At 44.0% G+C, this 17,363-nt stretch overlaps 1 protein-coding gene across 5 annotated transcripts in view; it reads left to right on the top strand.

Annotated features, from left to right (window-relative positions):
- slc26a11 (solute carrier family 26 member 11) overlaps positions 1-17,012 on the top strand; it is a 40,637-nt gene extending 23,625 nt beyond the window's left edge. For 4 of the 5 annotated variants that reach the window (XM_054743989.2, XM_054743991.2, XM_070552008.1 and 1 more), the window contains 5 exons: positions 14,692-14,832; positions 14,899-15,026; positions 16,114-16,213; positions 16,288-16,421; positions 16,496-17,012. In XM_054743989.2, coding sequence (XP_054599964.2) covers positions 14,692-14,832; positions 14,899-15,026; positions 16,114-16,213; positions 16,288-16,421; positions 16,496-16,603 — 611 coding nt within the window. In that variant the 3' untranslated portion in view covers positions 16,604-17,012. Of the gene's footprint in view, positions 1-14,691; positions 14,833-14,898; positions 15,027-16,113; positions 16,214-16,287; positions 16,422-16,495 lie in introns of those variants that run through there. The other variant, XR_011520802.1, reaches the window with a different exon arrangement.
- Positions 17,013-17,363: the final 351 nt, after the last annotated feature.

Below are 17,363 nucleotides of genomic sequence, written 5' to 3'. Positions count from 1 at the left end.
CTTTTCCATTTGGTCTGGATGTACTGAATAAACCTGCAAGACACGCAGCGTTTATTCATCGTAGCATGTTCACACTGGAGCCCGATCGTCTTAGTCTGAGGCAATCCATCCCTCCCGCGATTCACGGTGCACAAATAGTATGTGCCATTCAGAGAGAAAACAGTTGATGGACCTGCGGAGGGGATTAATCCCTCTATGATATTCTGCCGAATCGAGTCCATCTGGAAGGAACATAAAATATGTTCCACATGAGATATATAACTCATTCCATGAAGCAATAAGTAACTGCATTACTGCATAAACACTTCTTAATTATAGGAGAAAATAAATCATCAGAAGCTGCAGGAAGAACCACACTACAATTCCTATCTGCAGGCATAGTTTTACAACAATAATCCTCACAACAAGTCTACACCAGTTATGAAATGTCTACAACATCCTAAAGATAAACTGGATAAAATAATTATAAAATCCTGACATACCTCCAGATTCAGAGCGTCAATCAGCTCAGATTCAGGGTGAGTTTGATGAGCCATTTGTTCACCTCAAGTTACAGACTGACAGTTAAGGAGCAAGTGACACGCGGTGCAGAGAGGCCTGCACTTAAACAGGAGCAACAAGAAGGGGGGCTAATGCTCCCTCCACCTTGACACCTCTCCCCATCTTATCTGGATCTACCAGGTCCTTTCTCCTTTCTCCTAACAGCTTTCTCTCTGTCAACTGCCATTTGTTGTTTTTACAGGCCAAAATCATACCGATTATTAAAATAATCACCCCACACATCAATCCTAGAGCGCACAGAGGCCAGAACAGAGCGTCCCAGACGGGCCTAATGATGTGCTCTCTCACTCCTTTTACCAACATGCCCATTGAATCAGAAGTTCCTTGAATTACATTGTTAGAAACCTGCACTACACTGTCACTCATAATTTCATTTACACCACGTACTATCAGACTCACATGACGTAATGTGCCATTTATGCCATATGCAAAATAATCAAACCAGTCAGCTTTTTGCTGATCTAACGATCTTCGAAATGGTGAGCAAAAACCACTTCTCAGATCCCAATTTGGGAAATTTCTGAAGTTAGGAAACTCTTTGGGTGCATCAGGGTCAATTGTGAATCTTTCAGGTTGAGGATTTTTCCCTATTCTCGGTTCATTAAAACACACATGATGGTCTATGCCTAACCCGTTAAGGTAATTGAAATTGACCAGACTAAACGCTCCCCATTTCGTCGTTCCTGGCGCTGTAAATCCAGGTGGCACTAAGTCTCCAACTTTATCATTCATAATCATCATACGATCTAAAAGACCATTTCCTGTTTTTGTATCATTTACTTCCCAAGTATTTGTTTTATCAATAGAAAACCAATTTGTTTTAACTCGAAGTTGACCATGTTCCATCACAAGAGTTTTAGTTCCCACTAATTTTCTTTCAAATGTTTCTGCTTCAATCCTTGTGTCCTGGGGGTAATAATCATATTTTTGCTTATTATATCCCTCTCCATACCAGTATGTCATAGGATATGTCTCGTACATTCCTTTTCTATAATATCTATAATCTTCTGGAATATCTCTTTGCATATAACCACGTAAGACTTTATAGCATAATTCTCCAGTTCCTAAAGTAGCTATGTTTAGATAAGGAGGCCTAGGTTTAAAAAACTCTCGATCTCCCAATGTGTCTGGACGCAGACCTCCAACTGTTAATCCATATAGTTGTGAATACCAAAAAATACACATCCTTCTAGTTAACCCTTTAGTATTATTACAGACTTCCACCTGACATCCTTCAAGCATTAAGGTGTAATTTCTAGCCCATGTGGGACTGTGATAAAAATCTTTCTTATGGGTTGGTCTAATCATTTCATTTACTGCTTCGAAGATGGAGTCTGCCTCAATTATACTATCAGGAGTAGCTGTACCTTTTTGATAATATGCTCCTGCGATCCTTATTCTAAGTGGCTCGCCTCCTTGCCATACAGCGCTGTTATTCGCTTTCCTGGTTAAACAGAGTCTAGTTTCCTCATTCCATGCATGAAATCCTGTATCTAAGTTAGTGGGATCAGATTGATCCTTTTTCATCCATTGCACTACTTTTGGGTGTTTAAAATTAGGAACCTCATAAACCCATTCTGTATAAAGAGTGTGTCTTATTGGATGCAGTTCCCATCCTTGTGGCTGAAGGCCTACCTCATTATGGAGGCAGAAAAATGTCCAGTTAAAATATGTACTATTAGTGGGAAGTATATAATTCTGATATCCTGTGTAATTTGCATATTCACTATGACCTTTACGTAAGAGTCGAGCTAATTCTGAAGTAGATCTCTTACCCCGCACACCGGGCTCTAGAAAAAGAGGAACGGTTTCTTCACCTTCCTCAGCCTCAGCCAGGGGATCAGACATTGCAGGGGGTACTTTTGATAACCATTTAATCACATTATCTTTTACTTTCTGCCACATGTGACTCTCTCCTATCATGGACAAGGAATCATATTTTAGTGTTGTGTTAGGAGGGGGGGTCGGGCAAACATCTCTTCGTTCCCTCCCTCTTGATAATCTTTGATACCAATGCGTAATATTTCCTGTTTGCCAGGAACTTAAACTACTGTCTTTGGTCTGAAAACACCCAAATTCGATTCTACGAGGCCACCATCTTTCTATCTTTATCACTTTGAAAGTGGTGAAGTTGTGTCCCCATTCTAAATTATTTCTAAGGCAATATTTGTAAACCCACAACTCTACTTCACCTGAAGTTTGATTTAAGATTTTCTTTTTCCTTAATATTATCTGACAAGATCGATCAAGCTCTGTGGATCCTGTCTGATCCATTAAGACTGCCATATACTCCGCCCATGGGCCGGTCTCACCACACTCCGTGTCATTCTTCTCCTCCTGCTCTGCTGCAGAAAATGATGTCACGGAGGGTGTAGCCATGATCCGGTCAAATCCATTTTCTCCACAGGGCAAGCGCAGGCAACCAGTTTTGTTCCCTGTTACACTACAAATCTTGAATCCAATCTGTGTTGCTATCATGCAGGTGGTTATATTCTCATTAAAATCTTCTTTGGGCCATAACAGCTTAATTTTGGATACATTCCAATTCCCTATTAATTGTTGCGGTCCTCCGTGAGTTATGTTATATGTCACCGAGGACACATGATACGTTCGGAGATATACATGTACCCCATATGCAATCGCTATACTTAATCCTATGAGGCTAAATTCGAAAAGGATAAAAAAGGCCCATTTAATCCATTTTATTATCCAATTCTGTCCTTTCGGAATATTTACATTTTTCTTTTTAACTTTGGGGTCAACTCCCGCCGGAGTTGCATACCTGACCACTTTTCGTTTTCTGCTGGTTTCCCTCTTATGCTTCTGAGTAGACAACATCTGTAAAACAGAAGCATAAAAATCAGCAGAAATGAAAGCGCCCTGCTCTAGTTAGTTAGAGTCAGATTGGAGACCAGCCTTCTACGAGACATTCTAGTGTGAGCAGTCCCATAAATCTTAGGCCAATATGCCTCTCCTCTCCGGGTGGTCACTATGTTAACAGCCGAGCTGCAAACGCGACCCGACAGGTCTATTACCTCTATCAAAGTTAACTGATAAGGCATGAACTTACGCTCCGCCCCTGGTCCCAGACTCTTCAGCTCAACCAGGTATGATGTAACACGCTTACGCATCCCTGGGGGCTCCTGAACAGACAATCCTGTATGCCAGTCCAGAGTCCCTGACAGATAAGTTCCCCATCTGTCGTCTTTATACTCTTGAGTTACCCCAATCTGTGTACCTGTTTCCCATGCATCAGCCAGCGTACCAAATTGCTGTCCTAATATCAAGCTCTTAATATACTCAAATTTGGACCGAGCCTGAAGCTCTTCCAGTCCTCTTTCTCTGGTCTTGAGCTTGAACACAAATGGATAAGCTTCCACCCATAAATCTCTAACCGGCTTCACCAGGCTAGGATTCCTGAGCAGCTCTCCTACAAAAAACATACTTGGCTGGCTTGTCGGTAAGCAGGTAGTCAAAACACCATTCTTCGTGAAACAGCACCCATCTTTGATTTCACCTCTGTGGGTGCATTCACAGACCTGCCAGGAGATGATGCCTGGATTATTCCTCAAGCAGGTTCCGCAAAAACATATTTTAATGGGAGCAGACAGCTCCACCGCACCTGTATGCAAGTCTGTTCCTCTCTCCAGGTGAGGGGGCTTCTGCTCCCGGAGCCCCGACCATTTAATTAGGGTGCACAGACATCCGCATATCACGCATGTTCCTGGCCTCAAGCCTCCCCATTGCGCGTAACGATACGCATTTGCAGATTCTATGAAGCCCGGAAACATAGCCACTTTACAATCTTTAACACAATCCCCCTTCGTTAGCAAAATTAGGCCCGTAGCACCTGGGATCTTACAAGTCATTTCTTCACTAGATTTTGGCCCAGCCATGACCTTTAATCAAGTAATTAATTAAAAAAAAAATTTATTTATTTATTTATTTTTTCAATTAATTACTTTTATTTTTCAGAGTTATTTTATAACTTGATGAGGGTGAACGCGCAAACCAGTGTCAGTTAAAACCACGTTCCCAGTTACGTCTTTTATTATGAAGGGACCACTTACGTTATGCTTAATGCAATCTCCTTTTCGAACCGGTCCTCTTTTGACCCAAATTCTTTCACCTTTCTGTAACACAGAGACGTGTTCCGGGTTAGTTTTTTTCTCAGTTCTTTTCAGTTTCGTCCTATTAAGGATCACATTTAGTTCTGAAACTCCCTCCGGTGTATCCCATCGGGAGCTCAGGTTAGTCAGGATGTGATTTTTTATCGTCCTAACTGCTCTTTCTGCTATTCCGTTAGTGTGGGACTCGTAAGGGATAGAAAAAATGTGTCTTATCCCCCTTGATTCAAGCAGACAAGAAACTTTGTCATTCTTAAATTCAGGTCCTCCATCCGAACGGAGTGACTCACACGTGAGGGGCAGGTGTAGAGATAAGGCCATGCTGACCGTATTTCCTGTGACACGTTTCAGCGGTATTATCTTGCTCTGATCACCTGGTCCATTATCTTTGATTACCAAAAAGAACTTATGTCCGTTCACTCCTCTAGAGGCACATTCACCAACATCCGTGCTGAAATGCACCCCCGGCACATCACACATGATGGGCAAATGGTCATAAATCACGGGTTGAGCCCCTCCTTTTACTTTACACGACTCACACGTGGCTTTTACTCGTGCTGTTAGTTCTTTCAGCTTTGGTACAGAAATATTTTCTTTTTTGAAAATCTCACGCAACCGTAATACTCCTACGTGTCCGTAATTTTTATGCGCAAATGTCACCAGCTCTTCATCAGCTGCAGCGCTCCTGTTCTGTAAAAACGCTGTGGGTAGAAACAAAGCGCGAGCTTGTACTAATTCATCCACTTCTGCGTTTCCGATCTCATCCTCGCTTTTTCCATTTGTATGGCTATTTACATGTGTCACCTGAATCTGTAATTTTTTCTTATAACACGATACTAAAGTCCACAAGTCAGCGTGTTCCAATCTCTCTCCATCAGTTTTCTGGAAATCTTTAGCTTCCCAAAATGCTAAATGATCATCCAGCCCGTCTTTAACGTATTTAGAGTCTGTGACCAATCTTACTGATCTGAGCTTCAGCTTACACGCGTCAGCAAGCGCCATGACAACGGCCGTCAATTCTGCAGTTTGAGCGGATCCGACAGTCTGTCCAGCTTGTTGATATTTCCTGTCCTTTAGCAGTCTCACAAACCCCCACTTACAGAAGTCTGCATCTGCTGTTTTCTTAGATCCATCAGTGTAGTAAACTGCCTCTGGTTTTATGGCTTTAACAACCTCTTTCCTGTCAGGCTTAAGTTTTGTTTCTCCTTCCACGTGAATCTGTGGGTTTGCCAATAACATCTCCCACTTTGCCCATCTGGGTAAAACGGCCCTCGCCTGTGGGAGGAGATCTTTCCGAAGTTCTTTAATCATATAATCAGTAGATTGAATTATGCTTTAATGAGACTATCCATATCTAATTCACCTAAAAAACTCACATGCAGTGCTGGGTCTTTCGTTATTTTAACTAAATCCTTTAAACTAATTAAGTTTTCTGCACCTTTTATGTAAAGAATTCCCTGTTCGTCTTTATGAACTGCCATGTTACGTACAGAGCCGTCTGCGAGTATCACATTCTTGTATCCTATTTGTTCCATCGGATTATTTTCACGCTTTACTGATATTAATGCCCCGGTATCTAAAATGTATTTTGTATTTTCGTATTTTACTTTAAGCCACTCCCCATCCCAATGCGTATGAGATGAGAGCGCCTCAATTATTTCTACTTTTGTGGTGGCGGTCTTCTCTGATTGTGGTATTTCGCGTCCCAATCTTTGATTGATTGGATCAATTTCTCCTTCTGTTCTCTGGTCATCCGGGCCCACTCCTCCGGATTCGCTCTCCTGGGTCGAGCCACAGGGCAGCCGGGGGGTCCCATGAAAAACGGCCTTGCATTTGGGTCCATTTGGCCCCTGGTTCTCTGGTTCTGATTCGGTTCTGTTCTGGGTGGGAGTTGCCTCGGTTGAGAACTCACTGATTGGCTCCCTTGCTGTTGGTGTGGAGGGGGCAGAGGGGATGGTATCTGACCTTTCAATCTGTTTCCGGCCTGCCGTCCTAATTCGTTTTTTGACTGCTTAAATTCCCTTGTGCGATCCCACGCCTGCGCTTGTCTGATTTTTTCTGCAGGAGAGAGATTAGGCCACATCGCAGCCATCATTAATCCCCCTGGCAGATCAGCTAAAAGTTTTTCCTGCTGGACCTGTGAAAGCCCTGCGATTGTTCCCAAACACCCAGCTAATGTAACTTTTCCTGTACTGATTTCAGAGCTTAAAGCTTTCCTCCGTCGTTCCCCAGAATCCTCACCAATCCCTCTGGGAGAACTCTCCGCCAGGGACATCAACGAGGCACCTGGGGTTAAACGCAGATCGTTCTTTAATGCTATATAACCTGAGAAATTTCTGGACTTGAAAGTTGTTCAATCGTCATACCTCGATCCTGAAGCCGCTGTACATACCCAGCGTCTGTCTCACCCGATGCTCTTTGTGGCAGAATGGTATGATCAAAATGTCCTAAGCTTACTCTTGACTGTTCCTGAGCAGTTTGCCAATATGGGGAATATTCCTGTTCTAGGATTCTCTCTTTAGGCATTGAATTAAGCTGTCCTCCCTGCGGAGTGCTTCGGTTTACATCCAAAGGTTGGGAGGGGCTGCACGGCGAGTAGCAGTGAGTTTTCACTGCCGAATCTCTAGCCATACATCCACCTCGATAAAAATCATATCCTTGGCCTAAATAAGCATGCTTAAAAGGTTGCCCCCATCCTGGTTGCAACATGACTTCTTCCCTACTTTTTGCTGCTTGAATTGCTGAAGCCGTGAAGCCATCTACAGGGTACCAGTCTGGAAAAGGATTTTCTGCTACTTCTCCTGCATAATTCTGGTCTCCCTCTGTATTAATTGCAAACTGGCCTCGTCCTGGTTCTGGAACCGGTCTAACTGGGCCTATGTTAGGAGGTGCCTGAGGGTCATAATATTTCATCTGTACTGGACGGCTTTTCTTATTTAGTCCTCTAATGCCATAAACTATAGGATTTGTCTCATCTCCTTTTTCTGCTCTCTGGGGTTGTTGCTCTACATTTTCTCTGTTCTCACCTTGCTCATGGGCTGTAACTGGGGATAACCAACTCACTTTTTCAGGTGTTTTGCCCCCAGGGATCCGAGTGCTGCATTTTTGTTGGGATCCGCATTCTGACCTGAGCGTCCCTTTGGGTGTGCCACGCACCACCAGTTGGGAACCCTGTTCTTCCTCCGATTCAGCCTCACTCTCGCTGCTTCTGTCTCTGGCCTCAAACCAATGTTTGACTTTCTTCTCTACTCGCGGCAAGGCTGACTTATCCACTAAAATTACGACCGGAATGTCTCCTAGCCTGCTAGAGGCTTCGGAATAAATCACTAAACCTGCGCCATATGCTTCAGTTATCCGACACACCTGGGGTTTGTTATTAAGCTTAAACACTAGCCGTCGCGCTCCTAAATCCAAGGCTTCTGACACCACCCGCTCCCAAGCTTGGTGAAAAGAGATGTCGGGATTATGAGGGTCTACGTTAATTATGGAAATAGCGCTGACACGACCTTCCAGATTCCCTAATTGCTTGTCTAAGAGAGTAGTAATTTCTCCTGCTTCGTAATTACGATCTACCAGCGGGATCATAGAGCTTCTGCTTTCTGCCCCTAAAAGTCTCCTCAGAGAACTTAAAGAGGACGTAGTACTGGCAGAACTTTGTGGATCTTTCAGAAAGATCAACACATCTTCTTCTCGGATCTCCGCATCTATTTTCTCGCCTGATAAAATTATCACCGGTTCTTGACCTATCATAACATGATTCGGAGGAGCCGCGGGACTATGCGGTTCTAACGGGGGAAAAGGAATTGGGTTTGGAGTCCTTTCAGCCCCTGACCGTTTCTGAGTCTCGTCTTTGTCCCACGCAGCAACTGCTGTTCAGTGGGCGGTCTCTCCGCTCCTCTCATGGGCACCTGAGAAGGGGTTTGTACATGTAGAAACGGGTTCCACTGCGCCGGCCGAACCGCATCAGGCGGGTTCGGTGGGGGTGGAGGAAATCCGCTCTCGGAACCGGGGCTCACAGGTAATTCCCCGCGGAGCGCTGGATACAAAGGGGGCGCGGTCGGAACCGATTGGACTTCATCCCAGGAGGCCGACATTTCAACTGCAGCTCGTCTCCGGTACATTTCTGCTTGGAGCTCCGTGATCCCCAGTCGGTTACATAACGCCTGTCTCATTTGAATTGCCTCATTTTTGCTTCTAGATAAGAAGTAAATTGTTCTACTATTAGCCCGTTGAACCACGAACTCCGCCATAGCAGAGTACATCGCTCCCTGATCACATCGGTACTGCCCGACTCCAAATGGAGTGAGAACTAAAGGTTCCGGTCCAGTTGGTATTTGCTCAAGCAATCCCAGAAGGATCTCATATTGCTCGCCCGTGGGGAGTTTCGCTGGATTTTCCCAACAACACCACGCTATCTGATTAAAAACAGGATCATTTTGTTGTTCTGCTAGAATCACCAAATCACCCACTAACGGAAATACATGATTATTCTTTACTTGAGTTTCAGCATTCGGACAGCGCTCCGCTGCGGCTTGAGCCGTTCCGGCCTCGTTCTGAAAGCTCCGGTTACAGGATACTGCTAAAACGCTTTGTGGTTCACCTTGAAATGTCGCTATTTCTCCGGTGACAAATCTCACATTAAGGAGAACATTTTCCGGTTTCACCGTTAAAGATCTATCTGCCATGGCTGGTTGAAAGTTTCTCTTTTTTATTATTTGTTTTATTTTTATTCGTTTTCACGTCTTATTCTTTATTCTTACTCTTTATTCCTTTTTATTTTATTTTTTTTGCCTAGCTTTTATCCTTGGCTTTTCTCACGTCGGAAAGCCGTGATTTCTTTATACCTCTTTGAGTTAATCGTCCGTTCTCCCAAATTTCTTTCCTTTTCGAGAAATTGGTGCGGTTTTCACTCCAAGGTTATAAGCTTATCAGGTCCATGGTGCGTAAGCTTTTATCAGCCTAAAAGACATAGTTCTACGTCGAATAGTCCGGTATCTAATATTTGAACCTTCGCCGATTAGCCCCACGTTGCAGGCGCCATGTCGCGTGCCCGTCCCATTTACCGGTTCCTTTAAAACCCAGTTCCGTTAGAACTTATGAGACGGTGCATCCATCAGGGTTCGGGGGTGTATCGACGAGTATAATCGTACTAGACCCGGGTTTGGACTACCTAATTAGAATCTTGCCTTTTATTTTAAAGGTGAAATGACTTGTACGAATAGCCAGCCCCAGAGTGCTACACTTCTTTTAAACTCGTTACCTTTTGGTTAAGATACTAGAGAGAAGTCTGGAGGCAAGCCAAGCCTCTCAGCAATTGTTTGGGCTACCCGGAATTAATTGCGCCTCTAACAGCTTATGTTGGAGGTTGGTAACTATAAAATGATTTATGCTAGTTGATCAGGCTACCATAAGTTTATCAATTTATTTATTAATCCAACCTTCCAGCTGATTAGAGACTTTTTCAACCTGCAATCAGAGCCAAAATAACCTCGAATATTCTGCTTTTATCGCCCTTAAGACAACTCGTTACTCGCAAGGAGGGGGAAGTTAAAACTTCCCTTATCTTAAGGTTTCTTTATATTATTCTGTTATAAACTGTAAAGTAAGTCCTGATAATTCAGAGACCGATCTTCGACATGCTTACCTCTGTGCAATTATGGCCAGGGCCCCAAACGTGAAGCTTTAGAGAAAACCTGAAAGAATCAGGATTATGTTTCTTTTTCAAAAAAGTTTTATTACAAAATCAAAATACAAAAATGGGTAAAGTGAAAAACAACTACTATCCCCCACGGAGGAATTAGTTCAAAATGATTAAATAAGAGTTAGTTTACACTAGCTCTTGTCTTCTCAGAATCTCCCCAAGAACGAAGCCCCCTAGCTCTGCTTCTCTCCAAAAAACTGCCTGTCATCCCCCATCCAGCAGGACGGGGGATGACCCCTCCAAATCTGCTCTGTCTCTTCTTGTCGTCTGCCCCAGCTCTCTCAATCTGATCTGAGCTGCATCCTTTTATATCACTTCTGAGACTGCTCTAAACAATGTAAGAGTCACAAGTCATTCTCTCCTGACAGTTTAGGTCAAGGGGTCATTTACCAGATACACTTTTTTAGCTCTACATAAGACATTTGGTATCATTTTCAATACATGCAGTATTCACATGAGGGCACAAAAGTTACATTCTGCACTCCTGGAATGAGAGCACAGGTCATAAATCTTCATGTTGGTAGCAAATTGTAGATCTTCCTCCAGCATTCCTGAGAGCTTCTGGGTCCAGTTGGACTTTCCTCACTCCATGCCAGTCCTTCTTTTCCCGCCAGAGGTGGAGTTAGGGGCGGGCCCAGGGGTGTGTCCATGGGTGGATCCAGAGAAGACAGCCTGTCTTTTGACCCTTTGCCTAGTTCTGTCCTCACCAGCAAGTCCTGAACTATTGTCCTCTTGACCCTTGTGTGACCCTTGTCTCTGACCACTGTTTCTAAGCCTTGACCGGCTGCTCGGACTTGCAACAGTGGCACGCTTTAAACGCCATAAGTTTTCAAACTAACTTCCAAACAGAGCTGATATAACTCCAGCGAGCAGCGACACGCTCAAACCAGCATGACTCTGTGGCTGCTGTCGTGTTTCCTCCCCGACACACAACAACGCGGTCAAGCTGCTCAGACATGTTCACCAGCACAAACCTATGTGAGCAGCTGTTGTCATCTAATGTTGTCATTATTATGATGAAGATGAACAAAACAACAGGAGTCTCCTCCTCAGCTCCGATCAACCCATGATGCAGGCATCTGGCTGGAACAGGTGAGCATCACAGTAAACCAGTGGAACAAACTGAGCTTTAAATGTTGGTTTGATGCTCTTTTTCTGCTCCAAAACATGAAAGTTAACAGGTGAGATGTTGCATTTTCATTTAAGATAAAATAATATTTTTATTTTGTTGTTGGCACGTGAGCAAAGATTTAACCTACAGTAAACAGGAAGTGGAAAGGCTGCAGATAGATGAATAGAATAGAAAATCCCTTTATTGTTCCTCAGTGGGGAAAGCTAGATGTCACAGCAGCGATGACACGTATTACAGGAGAAAAAAGGAGAATAAAAAATAAGAAAAATGAATAAACAAGAAAACATAAATCCTGAATAGATTTTAAAAATGCTGATTATACCACAAGTAATGAATACCACTGATGCCTTTTATCTAAAACTGACTTGCTCGTGTGTAATTTGGTTATTCCACATTCAGTGTTAATGCAGAAATATGTTTGTTTCCAAATTTAAAGGTTCAAAATTGCTTACATGTTGATAAAGAAAACGTGCAAATTTGCCGTCACTTTTTCAAAAAATATTAAGTTTGGCCCTCGACTCCGTCCCAGAGTTTCATTTCGGCCCCGTGTGAGTTTGAGTTTGACACCCCTGCTCTAAAGCGTCATCAGCCCCATGCTCTCTCTCTCTCTCTCTCTCTCTCTCTCTCTCTCTCTCTCTCTCTCTCTCTCTCTCTCTCTCTCTCTCTCTCTCTCTCTCTCTCTCTCTCTCTCTCTCTCTCTTATTTATATATATATATATATATATATATATATATATAGATATAGATATAGATATATAGATATATAGATAGATATAGATATATAGATAGATAGATAGATAGATAGATAGATAGATAGATAGATAGATAGATAGATAGATATAATCTATATAGATATATAGATATATTTATATCTATATAGATATATCTATAGATTATATATATACACATATACAGGGAGTGCAGAATTATTAGGCAAATGAGTATTTTGTCCACATCATCCTCTTCATGCATGTTGTCTTACTCCAAGCTGTATAGGCTCGAAAGCCTACTACCAATTAAGCATATCAGGTGATGTGCATCTCTGTAATGAGAAGGGGTGTGGTCTAATGACATCAACACCCTATATCAGGTGTGCATAATTATTAGGCAACTTCCTTTCCTTTGGCAAAATGGGTCAAAAAAAGGACTTGACAGGCTCAGAAAAGTCAAAAATAGTGAGATATCTTGCAGAGGGATGCAGCAGTCTTAAAATTGCAAAGCTTCTGAAGCGTATCATTGAACAATCAAGCGTTTCATTCAAAATAGTCAACAGGGTCGCAAGAAGCGTGTGGACAAACCAAGGCGCAAAATAACTGCCCATGAACTGAGAAAAGTCAAGCGTGCAGCTGCCAAGATGCCACTTGCCACCAGTTTGGCCATATTTCAGAGCTGCAACATCACTGGAGTGCCCAAAAGCACAAGGTGTGCAATACTCAGAGACATGGCCAAGGTAAGAAAGGCTGAAAGACGACCACCACTGAACAAGACACACAAGCTGAAACATCAAGACTGGGCCAAGAAATATCTCAAGACTGATTTTTCTAAGGTTTTATGGACTGATGAAATGAGAGCGAGTCTTGATGGGCCAGATGGACGGGCCCGTGGCTGGATTGGTAAAGGGCAGAGAGCTCCAGTCCGACTCAGATGCCAGCAAGGTGGAGGTGGAGTACTGGTCTGGGCTGGTATCATCAAAGATGAGCTTGTGGGGCCTTTTCGGGTTGAGGATGGAGTCGAGCTCAACTCCCAGTCCTACTGCCAGTTTCTGGAAGACACCTTCTTCAAGCAGTGGTACAGGAAGAAGTCTGCATCCTTCAAGAAAAACATGATTTTCATGCAGGACAATGCTCCGTCACACGCGTGAAGAAAGGGTATAAAAGAAGAAAACTAATGACATGGCCTCCTTGTTCACCTGATCTGAACCCCATTGAGAACCTGTGGTCCATCATCAAATGTGAGATTTACAAGGAGGGAAAGCGGTACACCTCTCTGAACAGTGTCTGGGAGGCTGTGGTTGCTGCTGCACGCAATGTTGATGGTGAACAGATCAAAACACTGACCAATCTCAAGCTTGCGTTCTCCGTCTCTGTCGAAGTTAAAAATTGGGGCAGTCCCCCGTCTTCCTCTGCGAACCAGACGGAGGATAATGACATTGTGTGTTACCGTCCCGACGAAGTATAAATTTGGTTTAGCCAGATGGCCGAGCCACCTCAACTGGCTCCTCTTGACGTGGAGGAGCAGCGGATCTACTCCAAGCCCCTCCCAGATGACCGAGCTTCTCACCCTATCACTAAACGAGATGTTGGTCCTCTTTTTAAATAGGGGGACCTGTAGCCTAGTCTGGAAATGATCCTCACACAGACAGGATCCTGGATTCTCATGTCAGTTCTCTTGTTCGCTCTTCCTTCTTCCATCTCAGGAACATTGCTAAGCTGAGTCCCATTCTGTCCCGCTCTGAACTTGAGACAGTTCTCCACACCTTCATCTCCTCACGCTTAGACTACTGTAACTCTCTTTTCACGTGTCTGAGCAGAACCTCCCTGAACCGTCTACAGGTGGTTCAGAATGCCTGTGCTTGGCTTCTGACCAAGTCCTCCAAACACACCCACATCACCCCGCTTCTCCTCCAGCTTCACTGGCTGCCAGTCAACTTCAGGGTTCATTTCAAGATCCTGGTTCTGGTCTATAGGGCCTTACATGGACAAGCACCATCTTACATTGGTGATCTTCTCAGTCCCTACACCCCTAGCAGGTCCCTGAGGTCCAGTGACCAAAGCCTACTGGTTGTGCAGCACCAGGTTAAAGGTCAAAGGTGACAGATCATTTGCTGCTGTGGCCCCCAGACTCTGGACCTCCAACCCCCCCTCCCCCCCCTGAGCCTGAGATCAGTGGACTCGGTGGTCTCCTTTAAACTCACCTGTTCAGGTTTGGTGGGACCTTCATCACCCTCTCCTTGTTCTGCCTTTCTCAGGATCCTGTGATGACTTTTTTTTTATTCTTTTTGATCTTCTGTCACTTTTTTTATTTAAAATTTTCCCTTTTTTGGCATCTTTAAATATGTGTTTAAGTGTCTCGTGGTTTTCATCTTGAGAGGCTGTATTTTTGTCTTACTTACGTTTACTGTGCCTATACCTGTCATTGCGCCACGCTACCTGCTTTGTACATCTTCACAGGTGTGATCGTGTTGCTGTCCTTGGCGTTTCTCATGCCAGCGTTCTACTACATCCCCAAAGCTTCTCTTGCTGCTGTTATCATCTGTGCCGTAGCTCCCATGGTGGACCACCGTGTTGTAGCAAAGATGTGGAGGACACACAGTAGGTGTCCACTAAGTATTTCATGTCAGTGTGTCGAACGCGAGTTTAACAGTTTGTCCTCCACAGAGCTGGATCTGCTGCCGTTTGGCGTGACGTTCCTGTTGTGTTTCTGGGAGATGCAGTACGGCATCATGGGAGGTGTAACTGTTTCTGGAGCCCTGCTTCTGTACGGCATGGCCCGACCCAAAGTGAAGGTACTAAAGTGATTCTCATGGGTTGTGGTATAGAGATTAACACATGAAACCAGCTCTTAAGTTTTACGTATCAGAGATTTTGTTTTGTGTTCTGCTGCTGGCGCCTACAGCATCAGTAACTTTTGATGCATGGATTAAAGCTGATACCGACAGAAACAGGAGACTCATTCTGCACTTTAAAGGAGTGGTTCACTCATTCACTCAACACATCTGCAGTGGTCACCAGTAGGAATGAATGCCTTGTAAGTAGTACCCCAGGGGAAAACACACAGGAACTAGGAGTTTGCCACATCAGAGGAGAAGGTAGCTTCAGATAACAGGATCTGGAGTCTTACTTCCTGAAATGTGGACATCTCTCCTCTGATTGGCTAACAGCAACACGACTCACCACTGACTCTTTTCTCTGCAACGTTGATGCTTTATCTCCACCAATAACACGCCTGGAGGAGTTCTGCTGTGTGGTGCAGTTGCTAATGCTAACAATTAGCATCTACTAGCTGAGACATTCTCTGATGTTTCCTGGACTAAACCAACAACAGCTTCCCCGTCGTGAGTCCAGATGGGTGAGTCCATGAATGTTAGTGACAGTGTGACGTAGATCTGTCAGGATTTTCTAATCCTAGAGTTTCACCGTCTGTTTTCTATCAGAAGCTACTGCAGGAGATAGGTGTAGGAGACTATCTCCATGTTCAGCCTGCATGAAACACTCAGTGACCCGTTAGAATCAGAGAAGGTAAATGACCTGTTTTTAAAATGGCGCCTACTTAGGGTTCTACAACCCCCCAAGGCGCTTCACAACACAGTCATTGACAAACTTTTGGGGATGAGCTACGATGTAGCCACAGCTGCCCTGGGGCCCAACCGCCAACAAGCACGGCGGGTGAAGAGTCTTGCCCAAGGACACAACAGCAGCATTCTCTGGTGGGAGCCGGGATGGAACCTGCAACCTTCTGATCACTGGACAGCCCGCTCTACCTCCTGTGATGCTGCTGTCCTAAGACCAAGAAATAATCGTTAAAACAGTTTTTTCAGTGTTCCACACCTTTGAGAGTGCGTAGGACATACCGTATGTTTATGGTGCGTTCAGGTGTCGGATGACGGCGTGTTGGTGATGGAGTTGAGCAGTGGCCTCAGTTTTCCTGCTGCAGAGTATCTGAGTCACATCATACACACTCAAGCCCTGCAGGGTAAAGACTTATCTGTTGAATAGCTTTCCCTAACATTTGCTCGTCCATCCTCCCTAACTCACCTCTCTCATCAGAGTTTCCTCCACGCTCTGTGGTCCTGGACTGCCATCATGTGAGCATCATAGATTACACCGTGATCAATGAGCTGAGGGACCTGCAGAGCCAGTTCAGACTGCAAAAAGTCCAGCTGACGTTTTCAGGATTGCAAGTACGTCCTTTTAGTCCCAACACCCTTTCAGGTACTGATGGACTGTATATTAATCTGCTGTATTTTTTCCTAAGCCCTCCATACTGAAGGCTCTCCTTGCCGCTGATCTAAACGGCTTCAGGTTCACAGACTCTGTGGAGGAGGCGCTGCAGACAGAGTCTGTAAACCTTCTGAGTGATTAAAATCCAGAATCTCCACCTGAGAACATCACATCACAACAATAAGTAACGTCCTAACTGGGATTTTAGGACTTAAACTGTTATAAAGTATCAAAGTAAACCGCATACGGGTAGTAATAAAACCATTTATCTGTTTCTGAAGCAACGGGCTGCTCTCAGAGATTTACACTACGTTACTGTACAACAACATGAACTGTTTAATATTTGGAATATTAGTTTTCACTTGTTTAAAGCAGTGAAAAAATATTATTTGTTGTCAAAGAAATCACGTCCATAAATACTCCCTCATATAGTCACTTATTTTTGTAAAATAAAGGTGTTGTTCATGGTAGAAATGTTGGTATTTGATTGAAGGCCTTTGCCACATGAACCAACTGGGATTTCTGCTGAATAAAAACATGTTTGCACATGAGTGAGTGTATTTGTACATCGCTAATAAAAAGACAGATGTCACCTGGTGTCACCTGTTCTGATGATGCAGACGAGCTGCAGCTCATGGGAGGCCTTTGGATCCTGCTTGTTTGTGCAGCAATCAAAGGTTTGTGAGTGCAGAGGAAGACCGAGTCAGTAGAGTGGTGGGATGTGGGAGACCTCTCTGTTTTCTGCAGTTTTCTGGCTAGAAGTTTTTGAAATGACTTGAGTAATATTTTAGACACATGATGAGCTGTTTCCTGTTAGCTTCATCAGAACGTGACTTCCGGCTTTTATTGGAGCGGTTCGCAGTGGGATGAGATCCTCTAAATCTGAGACCATGGTCTTGAGT

Source organism: Nothobranchius furzeri, chromosome 6, assembly GCF_043380555.1.
Source record: "Nothobranchius furzeri strain GRZ-AD chromosome 6, NfurGRZ-RIMD1, whole genome shotgun sequence".
Taxonomy (NCBI): domain Eukaryota; kingdom Metazoa; phylum Chordata; class Actinopteri; order Cyprinodontiformes; family Nothobranchiidae; genus Nothobranchius; species Nothobranchius furzeri.
Note: the sequence above shows the minus strand (reverse complement) of the source record. Positions and strands in the feature narration are given on the sequence as shown.